We start from the raw sequence: 15,025 nt of genomic DNA on the forward strand, positions 1-15,025 counted from the left end.
ATCCCCCCCCCCCCACAGCCGCCGAGAGGGGCGGGGGGGGGGGGGGGGCATTCAAATGATTATCAACACAATGCACCAGCTCCTGGTACCGCACACTAGTGGTGCTGTGGTTAAACATATAGCATGGGTTAAACATACGGATACCATGGGTTTAACACAATGCTATCATGTGGACGGGCACTAAAGTATACATTTTGATTCAACATGATACAATATCATTATATGCTATTTGACTAAAGGAGATGGATTAGTGCCCTACTGTGCGGCATAGGGACTAGACATGTAAGCCGGGTTTGGGCTTTCAGGTCCGAATGCCATTTAATTAAATTTTTTCCGATTCAGATCTTTCGGAATTTTGTTTTAGTTTTGGATGGGGTTTTCTGATTGGGCAGAAAACAGCCACGTGTACAATTTAGTTTCATTATGAACAAAATTTGGATGATCTTAAATTTTGTTAAAAGAACATTCAGATTCATTTGCATTCACCTTGTTGGAATTCAGACATTCGGATGCATCCGAATGTCCGAATTCACAATGTTTCAAAACCTGATTGAAGTAGGTGAAGTGCAGGTCAGGAGGTCAACTGCAGTTTAAATGCCCCATCAATGAATTCTGAATAATCTCAGAAGCATCTCAAACTGATGCCAAACTCATGCCATCGACACAAGCCAACCTTGGTCAACACAGGCCCTAAATCTTATCGTATGGATTATATTGTATACACCAGTAAAGATACTGCTATATAACACAAACTGGTTGTATTAGTAAAGGAGTAGACTATATGTTCACTTTGCAAAGTAGTTGTTAGTAAATCAGGTAAACTCATGATCTCTTTAAATATCAATTTATGTGCAAGGGAAATTAGAAAACCCCAAAAGTAGTAAAACATGATTGGTGATATTGATTTTGTAAATCAGCCCCAAAGTCTTTGAGCAACCACAATTCAGATGCTTGATCCATTTATGTTTTTTAATAAATATTTATTTTTGCACTTGTAAAAAAAAGACTGGTGCTGCTCTTCATTTTGCTTGGCTTGAGAGAAGAATTGCAGTGGCTGTGAGTGCAGAAACAAACCACAAAGGACACATCCAAAAAATTTGTTTACCACAGTCACTTTAATTGCATATCATTGCTTACCTGCATTAAACTCTTGATTCCAGAGGGGTCAGATAATAAATGGCAAAAGGAAGGGCCCCCTTATATCCTGAAAATTAGTCTTTATGATGTTCTCTCTGTTCCACTCCAAGCTTGCTCCCGTGATGAAGTACAATCTACAATGTTTATTTAGCTAATTTGTATTGAAGTTATAGTCAATTGCAGTAGTGATCTTGGAGCGGTGGCTACTGTACAACACCTACAGGAACCATGGGGAACAGTATCAGCATGAATTCAGAGATGATTTGAGGATCTACAGCTGAATGATGCACAAATAAAATACATTTTTGTTAATAGTTATGTGCTTTTTTAAGATTTAACTCCTGAGTTTAGTGTCACTTTAATGTGTATAATGTAAAGGGGTCTTATGTATGCCTGTATATTTGTGTTCCCTTATTTGTGCATCACATATGTGGAATATTGCTTTTTTTTAAACTTCTTTTGACTTTTTTATTTCGTGTCAGCTTGACATATCCACTTTATGGACTGAACCCTGATATCTCCACTGTGTGCAGTAGATGGAGATTAGGACAGTGTCTTTTTTTTTTTCTTTTCATTCCTGGTGTTTTGGAATATATTTTCTCTAATTATTAAGTTCAGAACCAAAGCACATTTTTTAAAATGCATGTTTTCAGGTTAAGTTTTTAAGTTTGGTATTCACTATTTCCATCTAGCAGGTGTAGCACTATGTCCATTTTCGCATGTATGCTAGACCAAACTTATTTGCTGGAATAAGTCTTTTTACAGAGGAGAATAGCTGAAGCTCAAATTACGCACACAGCTGTATAAATCAATGTTTCATCTAGGACTTGTTTCAAAGACAAATACAGCTTTCGGGTGCAGTTAGCCTGCATTTGAGATCAGTTTGGGGGGCTTTTGAGATCATTCACAGTTCATTAACGGGAGCATTTGACCTACAGATGACCTTCTTTTGACCTGTAGTTGACCTTCTAAGCTGCATTAAACTGCTCTAAGTTGATTTTGCATTGCCATTGACTTAAATGGATATAATAGTAGTTCTAAAATGAAGAAATTGTACACAGGCCATTACAGAGAGTAAATTTTAAAGGGTAAAGCTACTGCTATGCTCTCCTTTCAGAAAACCCAAAATGCTATTTGTTATGGATGTACCCTATATTAAATATAAAAAGATATCAAACATCAGTTTAAAAAATAATTTAAACTTTAAAAAAATTAACAAGTTGACCCAGAACCATTATAGCTTCGCTTGAACCACCTCCCTAGACCAGGACATACTTGGAAGTGCTCATGAGCCATGCTCTAACCCAGGGGTGGCCACAATTGTTTGTGTTAAGATCTACTTTTCAAATGACGAGCTACATGAGATCTACCAACGAAAAAACCTCCCTTGCTCTCTCTCTTCTGGCTGTCTCTCCTTGCTCTCTCTCTCCTGGCTGTCTCTCCTTTCTCATCCTCCTGGCTGTCTCTCCTCTCTCTCCTGGCTGTCTTTCCTCGCTTTCTCTCCCCTGGCTGTCATTCCTCATTTTCTCTACTGGCTGTCTCTCTTCACTCTCTAGGCTGTCTCTCATTGCACTCTCCCCTGGCTGTCTCTCGTCTCTCTCTTTCCTGGCTGTCTCTCCTCTCTCTCTTTCCTGGCTGTCTCTCCTTGCTCTCTCTCCACTAGCTCTCTCTCCTGTCTGTCTGCTCTCTCTCCTGTCTCTTGATCTCTTGGCTGTCTCTCTTTGCTCTCTCCCCTGGCTGTCTCTCCTCTCTCTCTCCTGTCTGTCTCTCTCCGCTCTCTCTCCTGGCTCACCTTGCTGTATTTTGCAAACAGTGCAGTGCAACAGGCTGAGTAAACTAACATAAAGGACAGCTAAATAAATATACCAAAATGGAATAAAGGGGCCACCATTCACACCCTTCATGATCTACCAGAATCAGCTTTGAGAGCTACTGGTACATCACGATCTACCTAATGGGCACCCCTGCTCTAACCCTTTAATTGCCGAGACATATACCACACATTTTTGGCTACCTAGAACAGGGACAACCATGATAATAGAACAAGCCATCGATTGTAAAAAGGTTTGTCAATTAGTTTCATACATGAGAATTTAAAAAATATATTTTATATCACTGGTAACAGTTACTGAATTACCCATTGTATCTAAAGAATTGCTTTAATCTATTGTGATCAGTGTGCATGTAAGTATATTTATTTACGGTATGACAGTAAAGTAATAGTAACGTCTAGACCCTTGGCTGGTTCTATATTTAGAAAGTGACTATATTCTCAGCTGCACAGAATGTTGACACTGATTAGCTATTCCCATGTTTGGATTTGCAAATATTGCTCAACTAAATTCACCTGCACTAAAAGCAGTAGGTGATTTCATCATTCTCACCGAAGAAAATAAACAGACACATCTGTAGCCATTGAAATATAACCAGAATAGTGTGAATATGTCAGTCATAGAGGCTACTATGACCTACACACTACTGGTATTAGAAGTCGTGTCTATGAGAAAATAGCCAAGTGATAATGACGTGATGGAAATCTGAAATACAGACTGATTACAAGTGGCATCTAGAGTAAAGTGAAATTATCACACACAATTTTGTAGCATTTTAGCTCAGGGTATAACTTCTAACTTTACAACAACCATCGTACAGCAACCAAGCGACTTCCAATATCACAGTCTAAAGCTACAGGAACCAATCTTCCTTTCGTTCATCCCTTCTGTAGAGCTGATACTTACAGTCGATCTGGAGGCTACATTCAGGCTTTGTAACAAGACAGAATGAAGAGGAGTGATAATATGCAGACTCGTGCCAACTAGATTTTGATTTCTTCTCTTATTTGGGGCAGGACAAACAATTTGGTGCACCTTCTGAAATGCATGGAGCCAGCACATTGACAGCTACTCATGCAGTTAATGATATTGCAATCTCTCAATCTGCCTTTCCAGATAGATATGTGTTACTAGAGTGCTTGAACATAATTGGCATAAGCTGACAGTTTACTGTTAACATTATTATTATTATTATTATTATTATACAGGATTTAGATAGTGCCAACAGTTTCCGCAGAGCTTTACAATATAAGGAAGACATTACAATTACAATAGAATTCAATACAAGATGGTAAGGTGGGCCCTGCCCATGAGGGCTTACAATCTAAAAGGGAGGGGCCAGTGATACATGAGGAGGTAGCTGTGTGGGGATGAATTGTTTGAGAATGTGATAGTTCAGTGGTTAGGTCGAGGTGGGATAAAATGAGCTTTATGTGAACTTTTGTCATTGGCAGTCAAAGGTTTAGACTAATCAATTCATTTATGCTCTTTTTCTATCTCTTTGTTATCAGTGTAGGTAGATAGTTCACTCATTAATTTCTATAAACCAGGTGCCACACATGTTAACTATAGCAGAGCGCCCAGCTCAATTTCTGTTTGAAACACTGCCCGGTGCTGTTCAGTGTGGCAGTGGAAAAGGAGGTAACCCTACATCTTTGGTCTGTGAAGCTTTTTGATAAGGGGGGTGGGGGGCAGGCGATATCATTTGCTGAATTTTATCTTCAGAATACAGCTCTCTTTAATGTTAGGACATAATTAGTTCTGGGTCACGGCAGGTAATGTGAGCCTTGTGGCTTTGTTTCTTTTGTTGTAGTTAAGTTTATAACATTGTATCCACTGTGCAATCTGTTTTCCATCTGGGAACTGCTCACCTCTTCTGAGATGATCTGGTTTGGAGTATGGTTCCTCTTACAAAAAATTTGACTAGGAGAGCACCCACAGTGTTGGTGACCCCCAGAAGATCTTTTCTCGGATTCAATCTGCAGTTTGACTAATTTATTATACTGTATGTTGTATGATGTGATATTATGTATATTGTTTTTAAGTATGCAAAACAAAACAACAAACGTGTGCATAAAAAAAAGAATATAAATAAGTATACATGCAGTATGCATGGAAGCTGGATATTGCCAAGAAAATGTTCTTATACCCCTCATTTATTGGGCCATACCGTGCCATGTGTCCTATTTTTGTACAGGCTGTACTGTAAATAAATTAGCGATGAAGAACCTTTTGTGTTCCATTGTAAATGCAAGGTGGATTCATATTAATCTTTTCCTGATGTGTGTATGTGTCATTTTTCTCAGGAGAAGACCCGAACAGAGACACTACAGAAGCTGCAAAATTTGGAAGTGGAATACATGGCTTTACAGAAAGCATATGCCCTACTGCAGCAGGAGCTTGAACTCAGCCAGAATGCAGAGGAAATGAGGGCAGAGGCAATGAAGGCAGAGGCAATGAAGGCAGAGGAACAGAGGGCAGAGGCACAGAAGGCAGAGGTACAGAGGGCGGAGGCCATAAAGACAGAGACACATAGGGCAGAGACAATGAAGGCAAAGGCACAGAATGTGGAGGCACAGAGAGTGGGGAAAATGAAAGAAAATGCAAAGAGGTCAGAGCCACAGAAGGCAGAAACAAAGAAGGCAGAGGCACAAAAAGCAGAGGCACAAAAGGAAGAGGCACATAGGGTAGGGGCAATTAAGGAAAAGACACAGAGGACAGAGGCACAGAAAACAGATGCACAGAGGACTAAGGCAATAAAGGGAGAAGCACACAAGTCAGACGCAATGAAGGCAGAGGCACAGAGGGGAGAAACAATCATTGCAGGGGCACAGAAGCCAGAGTTAATGAAGGCAGTGGGGCAGAAGGCGGAGGTACAGAGGGCTCAGGTAATAAATGCAGAGGCACAGCGGCCTGAGACACAGAAGGCAGAGATACAGAAAGCAGAGGCACAGAAGGCAGATGCACGAAGAGCAGAGGCACAGAGAGCAGATGCACAGAGGACTATGGCAATGAAGGCAGAGCCACAAAAAGCAGAGGCAATGAAGGCAGAGGCACAGAGGGTAGGAGCAATTCATCAAAAAGCACAGAAAGCAGACGCACAAAAGGAAGAGGCACAGAGGGTAGGGGCAATGAAGTTAAAAGCACAGAGGGCAGAGGTACAGAAGGCAGAGACACAAAAATCAGTGGCACAGAGGGAAGAGGAAATTAAAAAAGAGACACAGAGGGAAAAGGAAATGAACATAGAGGAACAGAAGGCAGAGCTACAGAAAGCAGAAGGACAGAAGGCAGAGGCACAGAGGGCAGAGGTACAGAAAGCAGATGCACAGAGGACTAAGGCAGAGACACAAAAAGCAGAGGAAATGAGGGCAAAGGCACAGAAGGAAGAGACACAGAGGATAGGACCAATGAAGGCAAAGACTGAAAGGGCAGAGACACAGAAGGCAGAGGTGCAGAAGGTGGAGACACAGAAAGCAGAGGTAAAGAAGGCAGAGACACCAAAACCAGAGGCACAGAGGGCAGAGGAAATGAAGGAAGAGACACAGAGGGGAAAGGAATTGAAAGCACAGAATGCAGAGGCACAAAAAGCAGAGGCAATGAAGGCAGAGACACAGAAGGAAGAGGCACAGAGGGTAGTGCCATTGAAGGCAAAGGCGCAGAGGGCAGAGGCACAGAAAACAGATGAACAAATGACTAATGCAATGAAGGCAGAGGCTCACAAAGCAGAGACAGTGAAGGCAGAGGAACAGAGAGAAGAGGCAATAATGGCAGAGGCACAGATGACAGAGGTACTGAAGGCAGAGGTGCAGAAGGCAGAGACACAGAGGGCTCAGGTAATTAAAGCAGAGACACTGAGGACTGAGACACAGAATTCAGAGACACAGAAAGCAGGGGCAAAGAAGGCCGAGACACCAAAATCAAAGGCACAGAGAGCAGAGGAAATGAAAGGAGAGGCACAAATTACAGAAACACAGAAGGCAAAGCAACAGAAAGCAGAAACACAGAAGGCAGAGACACAGAGGGCAGAGGTACAGGAAACAGATATACAGAGGACTGAGGCAATGAAGATAGAGGCACAAAAGGAAGAGGCACAGCTGGTAGGGCCAATGAAGGCAAAGGCACAGAGGGTAGAGGCACAAAAGCCAGAAGAACGGAAGGCACAGGCACAGAAAACAGATGCACAGAGGACTAAGGCAATGAAGGCAAAGGGACACAAATCAGAGGCAATGAAGGCAGAGGCACAGAGGGACGAGGCAATAATGGCAGAGTCACAGAGGGCGGAGGTAATGAAGTCAGAGGTGCAGAAGGCGGAGACACAAATGGCTCAGGCAATGAAGCCAGAGGCACAGAGGACTGAGACACAGAAATCAGAGGCAAAGAATTCAGAGACACAAAAACCAGAGGCACAGAGGGCAGAGGAAGTGAAAGAAGAGACACAGAGGGAAAAGGATATGAAAGCAGAGGCACAAATGGCAGAGGCCATGGAAGTAGAGACACAGAAGGCAGAGGCACAGACTCCTCAATCTGAGAAGGCAAAAGCTCAAAAGGCCAAGGTAGCATATATGTTTTGAAATAGTTTTCTTGTTATTGAAGATTTATTTACAGCTCACATTGATTTTAAATCAAGTTCAAATTGATTACATTAATATGGGCAGAAACAACTACCACTCTTAATGTCAGTGAAGTGTCTTTAAAGATGAATTGCAGCATTATATTTTCAAAAGAGAAGGTTTCTGTGTTTCATCACTTCTATCACAAATCCATAAATAAGGAGCCCACATTTATATAGAGTATGCAGAGCTATGCAAACCTTGATGTTCCAGAGATCAAATGTGCAGCAATTACTGGTTTACAGAACGGATATGAGCTAATGTTTTAGGGCCACTGATTCCAAATGCCATAGTTTGTTGCTCCATCCACTGTCATTGGGGAATAAACTCCTTATTTATTATTATTATCCTTATTTATTGCATTTGAATCTGACGTGATTTTTTTTCTTCAGTTTTTAAAAGCCAGAGTTGTAATTCCCAGAAGTTTAGTGTAGAACTTTTGGTCACTTTTGGCCTATTTACCATAACCTGCCTTTATATATTTTCTAAGTGAAAGATAATAATATGCTAAGTGTAGTATTACCGGTATGTAAAATCCCATTTAATGTATTTCCTTACTGGTATATTTCTTTCAGATACATGGACCCTCAGGATATATGGAATCTCCTGTAGTGAAGCTAATTGAAAGCACTGAAACAAAGGTTGCCAAAGCACAAGAAATCATGGAAGAGAAGGCTACTTTGAAATGTCCCAACTCGCCAGAACCAATGCATATTGAGACTGAAGAGTGTACTAAACCAGAAGAAACACCTGCACTGAGTGCTGTGACTCAGGATGAGCAACAAGAAGTTCATACACAAGCAGTGTGTCAACAAAAAGAGATAAATGAAAAAATTAAATCAGAATCTGATGTACATTTAAAGGAGAAGCAGGCTGTAGAAAGGGATAAAGGCCCACTAAATATTACAGTGCTTCCCACTGAAAAGTCTACAGGACTCTCAGAGGCTGCAGGTACATGGTCTAATGAAGTTGAGATGATTGAAGAGGAGGAGAAGAAACTAAAGGCACAACAACTGTTAGATGGTACATCTGGTGGCTTTTCCACTGCAACAACAAATATAACTGAGCAAGTAAACAAAACATCAAAATTACCAAGTCAAGAACATGTTGCAGAAACAGCTGAAAATATACTGGATGCTAATCCTCCAGTAGACAGTTCAACTAAATTATTACCATGTGATCAAAACCAGTCAGTGGTGACCCTCCTTCGTGATGTGAAAAAAGCTTTGGATTCTGCAGTGACTACTAAGGAAGAAAGCTCCGTAGATCCAATGGCCTTGAAAGCTCCAGAACAGGCTGAAGACCATTACAAAGATGATTTAATGCAACCCTTGCCACAAAATGTGAGACATGATAAAGAATCTGAGCAATTTGTAACTAAAAGTTCAACCTTCAAAGAGAAGGTACCTAAAACAGACCTGCCTCCCAGTGAACCACTTTCTATACATTTAGAGCAGGAACTTGTTCAGGAAAATGCATCAAAACATCAAAATAAACAGGATCACAGTCTTGTAACAACCCTGAAAAACTCTTTGTTGATGTTGTTTCACATGAAAACAACAGACACTGAAGAACATAAAGTTGAAACAAAAAGCCAAAGAAACTTGGCTGAATCTCACCAAGAATCATCTGGAGACATATATTCACCTGAAAGAAGTCCCCCAAGTTCCCAAAATGTTTATGAATCTAGCAAGGAGAGTGACTCCCCACAGAGTCCAGAAAGCATGCATTCCGCTTCCACTTCAGGTAAACTGACTCCATCATCAGAAGAAGACATGGTTCATAGTGCAGATTCATTGCCAACAAGTCCAACAATTCCCAGGAGAATCTCTGATTTTTCAAGGAAAGGAGAAATAGCTCAAGTGGAAAGTGCTCCATTAAGTCCAGCCATACCAAAGAGAAGTTCAAAGGGCATCTGTGAAGAAACCTTCTTGACTAAAGAAGACCTAAGTTTCAGTCCTTCCACATCAAGAAAAATTGCAGCTAAAATTGCTTCAGCATCAAATTCCATTGCTGCATTATCTGTGCCTTCTATAGTTGTTGGTAGCCTATGTTCTGAGAAAACACCTGGAGATATGTTGTATGAATCCCAAAGAGACAGCAATCGTAAATGGAAGTCTAGTGAGAACTTATCTGCAATCCCATCGGCAACACCACAGGAGCTGGCTTCTGGTGCTCGCCGTAAGATATATCTTCCTAAGTCTAAACAACTGGATGATGAAAATGATGGTAATAAGGGATCCTTAACACCACCCTCCAAAAGAGAGAGCCCCAACGTATCCCCAGGATTGTCTAGAAAAAGCAGTTCACTTTTGGTATCTCAGTCTCCCCCAGTGGAAAGACGTTCCCCTGGTACAACCCGAAGAATGCCAATGCTAGATGTTCCAAAAATTTGTGAAGAAACTGTAGATGAAAAAAACTCCACTGACTATAGTTCTCAAGAAACAAAAGACTCAAGTGTTTTACCTAAGGAAGAACCACAGATTACAGAAATTAAAAAAGTCAAAGATCCATATAAAGGTGGGGCATTAACTTAGTTTTAATGACATAGATATGTTGTATTTCCCGATGTGAACCATAGAGAAAAATGATTCTTTAAATCTGATCTACAGGTGACCAGAGGCAACCTGAAACTTAGTTGTAATGAGCCCTGACTGTGTTGCATCAATTTTTATTCCAAAAGCATTTTGGCTAAACATGGAGATAAACTAACCCAAATCCAAATTGACTATGCCTGGTGTCTGTTATGAATGATTGAAGCTTACATCTACTACCTTTTTGACTGTATAACCTGGAGCAGCACAGAAAGTGATCAAAATGTACATTAATACTAGCACAGCATAGCTGAGTTACTGCCAAGATGAAAACCAGCAGAGGAATCTGAATAAAACTCCATGTTTTCCTTCACTAACCTGCCCCTCTGCTTAGCAAATTAGTGTGAAGTGAAATACACAGCACTTCTGGGTATACTTGAGCATGTGATTCACTTCCCCTCTTTTATGTCACAGCGTTGGTGCCTTGTGCTTGGCCCAGTGCTGTTACCTTGGGACAGGGTAGCTACACTGGGCCATGGAAGCAGTCCAAAGCTCTTACACTGCTCTTCCCCAGCCCTGGTAGCCAACCAGAGTAGTAGGAAACTGAGGAAAGGTGAGTAAATGTGCTGGTGTGTGTGTGTGTGTGTGTGTGTGTGTGTGTGTATGGGGGGTGTTAAATTACCCATTTACTTTGACCTGGATTGGTAAAAGAGGGTAATTTGAAGCAAATATTTGGAACTGTATCAGTTGTCTTCTTTTTTTATTTCTATTAAGTCTCATTGAGCTCATGAGGAATCCAATTATAGCCAGTGACACAAACATTCCAATCATTATTACTAACAATATGGTAGTATTAAGCTATAGCTGTGACTGATATCAGATAAGATTTCCATAATGCTAGAAATCCCCCTTTTCACTTAGAATATGCCAAACCTAACATTACTCTTTGATAATAGTTGTAGTGCTGGAGCAATTATCTATCATATTGAAGGCTTGACAAATACCATGGTTATTCCTGTTTAATGCTAAAAGTATTATTTTTCTAAAGCAGTATCATTTAATTGTCAATATTACTGTCTTTCCGATAGATCACTAGTGTACTGCACATGGTAAAGGTATACACTTTGTAGCCTAGTCACTGTTAAAAAAGAATCTCAACTTAAAGTGTAACTCCATGCAAATAGATGCATTTTGATAGTTTTGGGTACTGTCAAATTGTTGTTGCTGTTACCCTATTGGATAGACTTTTACAGTTGTCACTGGAACAAGAGAAGAAGGGAAATTCCTCAATGAGAACATGTGTTTCTGTGGCATCTGTCAATGGCTATATTTATGCTATTTCCTCCTCTCACTTTCTGTCATGTCTCCGGGGTAGTAAGTGAGTGGAAAACTTTCCAATGGAAACACAGGAATAAATATTTGACAGCATTTCACCCTTCCTAATTGCATCTAAACCTGGAAAAAGTGTTGGGCATATTCAACTTTAATTTTGCTTCAATTAAATTGTTTTAAAGCAATTAAAAATCTGTAATTTTCTTAAGCTCCACAGGTCATTCGGAAGATACGAGCGGAACAATTTTCGGATGCATCAGGGAACTTAAAACTTTGGTGCCAGTTCTTCAATATTTTAAGTGACTCAGATATTACATGGTACAAAGATGAAGTTCAAGTGGCAAAAGTAAAGAGATGGTAATGATCACATTTCAGGGGCTATATTTTTGTGTCTTATGAATTGAAAGAAGCACACTCAAAACGCAGCTAAAATAAGTTTTATATACTCAACAAACTTGCATTTACAAAGTTCCATGCAGATATGCTGTATATAGATAGTATAAAATGCAGAAGGATGTTTTTCAAATGATTACACTACAAGGTACCACAACAGCTGCAGGCAGATACACACAATTTAGTATAATCTGAAACAAAAAGCAAATCTTGCTTGCCTTGAGCACCATCTATATGGTTAGTTTTGCAAACAACCTTCTCATAGTTCTTTTTTAACCGAGTGACATTATTCCATAGGTATTGTGCTTCTGTAACTATAAGTAACTTAGGGATATGCTTAGACACACACAGAGATATTGTTAGAAATGTGCATGACAACATTAAGGGAAGTCCATTAAATCAGAATGATACCAAATAAGATAAAGAACCTACATGCTAAGGGCTTTTCTGTAGAGTGGAACTATTAAATCAGAATAAAACCAATTGAGATAAAGGACTTACATGCTAAGGGCAAACCCAACCTACGCCAACATCTTTTGTGGCACCCCCTGCATCACCATCAACATTGCATTGTTGCAACTGATGCTGGGAGTTGTAGCTTGTGAGTCATTAATGAACAGACATGTGTATTTGGATTCAGACAAACTTGCTGAATCACGAAATTCCGTTGATTCGGCACTTCGTCCGGATTCGAAATAACGTATTATTATATGCCCGAATATATGAAATATATATTTGGGAATATATTCATTTGTTTTGTATGGGCAATTGCTGCGTCCAAGATGGCGCCGCCGATACATGCATATGATGTCATCCTGATGCCGGCTTCGTTGCCTCCGAATCCGAAACAGCATAATTATTTGTTTCATTAAATGAAATAAATTAAAAGGTTTTCCCTTTTCATTCGTTTTCTGCACCTGAGCATCTAATTTACCGGCCTGAGCACATCCATGTAGGGATGGAGAGAAGGCTCTGTGCAAGCTTCAATACAGACAAAAACAGAGTTTACACAGGGCTTTGTATACGGGGCTCAGTGGCTTGGGATCATGGGGAAGGTAAGTAGCAGAGGGGAGAGATATAATGAGAACTTGTCACTCTGTCTTAGATGGCCAAAGTAAGAGGTTCATCGAAACCCCCAAACCAAAAATTGTATATGTTGCAGCTTACCAGACCGTAGACCTTGTGCTGCATTCATTTTCTATTTTAGGCTTCCCCCCCCCCTTATTTTCACCTGGTAATTCAGCCAGTAACACACTTCCTGTCTTAGGTGACTCCACACTATGGAGGAGCAATGGAGCCCCCTTTGGACAACAGCATTGTTACCCTGTGGAGAGGATAGTGTTAGATGCACTAGCATTTTTTATTTTTTTCCTTTGGGGATAAATTAATAAAAACTACTCAATCTAGTGGGGGTTTTTTTTAACCCTCTATCTGCCACTTTTCTTTAAATTTTTCAAAATTAATGTTAATAGACAACTGATAAATATAAGCCGGCAGAAAAGGCCAATGAGCTGGTGCAGCAGCCGAAATGCAGTCAAGAATTGCGTGTACATAGACTGATGGCATCAGAGCAGGTCAATAAGCGGATCAATATAGGACCAGAGCAAATGTATGGATGACCTTGAAGTATGGACCTGCAGGGGTCCCCAGGGGCCCTATCGCCCTCCAAACAACTACTGTGGCCCAACACATATCCTATTGAATTGGCCTCATAAGCGACCAATGGTGAGGGCTTTAAAAAAAACAAATGGTCTCGGGTGAAAAGCCTTGAGAAACAAGAGGGAAGAGCATGCCACAAAAGTGGGCACTAGAGTAGGGAAGGAGGAGGAGGGGAGGAAGTAGAGGAGGGTGGAGAAACAGAATTGAAAAAAAAGGGGAAAAACGAGGAGGGAATGAAAGAGAGTCAGTCGAGTAGAGGCACATAAGAATGAGGGAGAAGTTCTAAAGCAAGATAAGGAAGTTCGACATGGGTTCACTTATAAGAGAAATTAGGCAATTTTAGGAGGATTCCAATGCATCCTCAAAACAGTGCAAGCTCACATAAGAGATCCTGAGTCTCCAAATTTTCTGAAATTTACCATGAGAATCTACTAGAATCGCAGATAGTTTTTCGTTAATCATAGTGCCGGTGATCCTCGTTTTCACCTCTTGGAAACTAAGGACTGACGTTGTCCAGGACCTAGCAATAGTTGGCTTAGTGGCAATGAAAATGGGTGATCAGAGTCTGTGGGCATCTTGTAACATCTGCTATAGGTTTGTGTAACAGTGCTTCCCACGGGTAGATTACATCCCAGCACTATATTTATTAACACATATACTCGGATCCAAAGCCTCTTGATTTTAGGGCTATCTGACACTTTTTCTGGACATTGGCCTGATAAACAAAGTTGAAAAATAACAGACTTACTGGCTGGATCACCAGGTGAAAATAATAAGAAAAAAGAAACCTAATGCAGCCACCACATCTAAGAATTGGTAAATTGCAATATATTACAATTTTGCATATTTAGATATAGATATCTTTAGATATGCTTTAAGCATGATTTTTATTTATTAGCAACACATCTGGACATTGCAACATAGTCTCATTGATAGTGAAGTGGCAAGTTTGAATTCATTTCCAGGCAGAATAAGGGTTGCAATACATGGTAATTATAGGTTTAAACTGTAACTAAAACTGCATAGCATCAATTTGGAACAAATGCATAAACTGATTTTTTTTTATTTCATAGTTCTGGAGATGAAGGGCAGGTGGCTCTTGCAATTGTGCAGGCGTCAGTGAAAGACTGTGGAGTCTATCAGTGCACCATTGAGAATGAATATGGTACTGATTCAACAGACTGCCTTTTGAGTGCAGAGAGTAAGTGTATTTTATTGTCTGCTTCCACTATTGTTTGTACACAGCAGAGATGAAAAAAATATAAACTACATACCGTGTTTCCCCGAAAATAAGACACTGTCTTATATTTTTTTTTCTACGAAAAAAGACACTAGGTCTTATTTTCGGGGGATGTCTTACCTGGCTGCAGCTGTCCGCTCTGCCTTCCAGGGAGCCGCAGACAGGTGGGCAGGCGTGCGTGCGGGCGGGGCGGGAGGGAGGAAGCTGCGGCTAGCGCTCTGATGCCGTCCAGGGAGCCGCTCTGGGTGCTCTGTCAGCCAATCGGAAGGCTTCTGGCGGTGTGTGGGG

At 40.7% G+C, this 15,025-nt stretch overlaps 1 protein-coding gene across 1 annotated transcript in view; it reads left to right on the forward strand.

Annotated features, from left to right (window-relative positions):
* Positions 1-15,025, forward strand: part of ALPK3 (alpha kinase 3) — a 54,747-nt gene that overhangs the window by 32,173 nt on the left and 7,549 nt on the right. The window contains exons 6-10 of the mRNA XM_018567634.1: positions 5,276-5,467; positions 7,328-7,522; positions 8,443-10,099; positions 11,655-11,802; positions 14,571-14,698. Coding sequence (XP_018423136.1) covers positions 5,276-5,467; positions 7,328-7,522; positions 8,443-10,099; positions 11,655-11,802; positions 14,571-14,698 — 2,320 coding nt within the window. The remainder of the gene's footprint in view (positions 1-5,275; positions 5,468-7,327; positions 7,523-8,442; positions 10,100-11,654; positions 11,803-14,570; positions 14,699-15,025) is intronic.

Source organism: Nanorana parkeri, unplaced genomic scaffold (genome assembly GCF_000935625.1).
Source record: "Nanorana parkeri isolate BGI_ZX_2015 unplaced genomic scaffold, ASM93562v1 scaffold1078, whole genome shotgun sequence".
NCBI classification, from domain to species: domain Eukaryota; kingdom Metazoa; phylum Chordata; class Amphibia; order Anura; family Dicroglossidae; genus Nanorana; species Nanorana parkeri.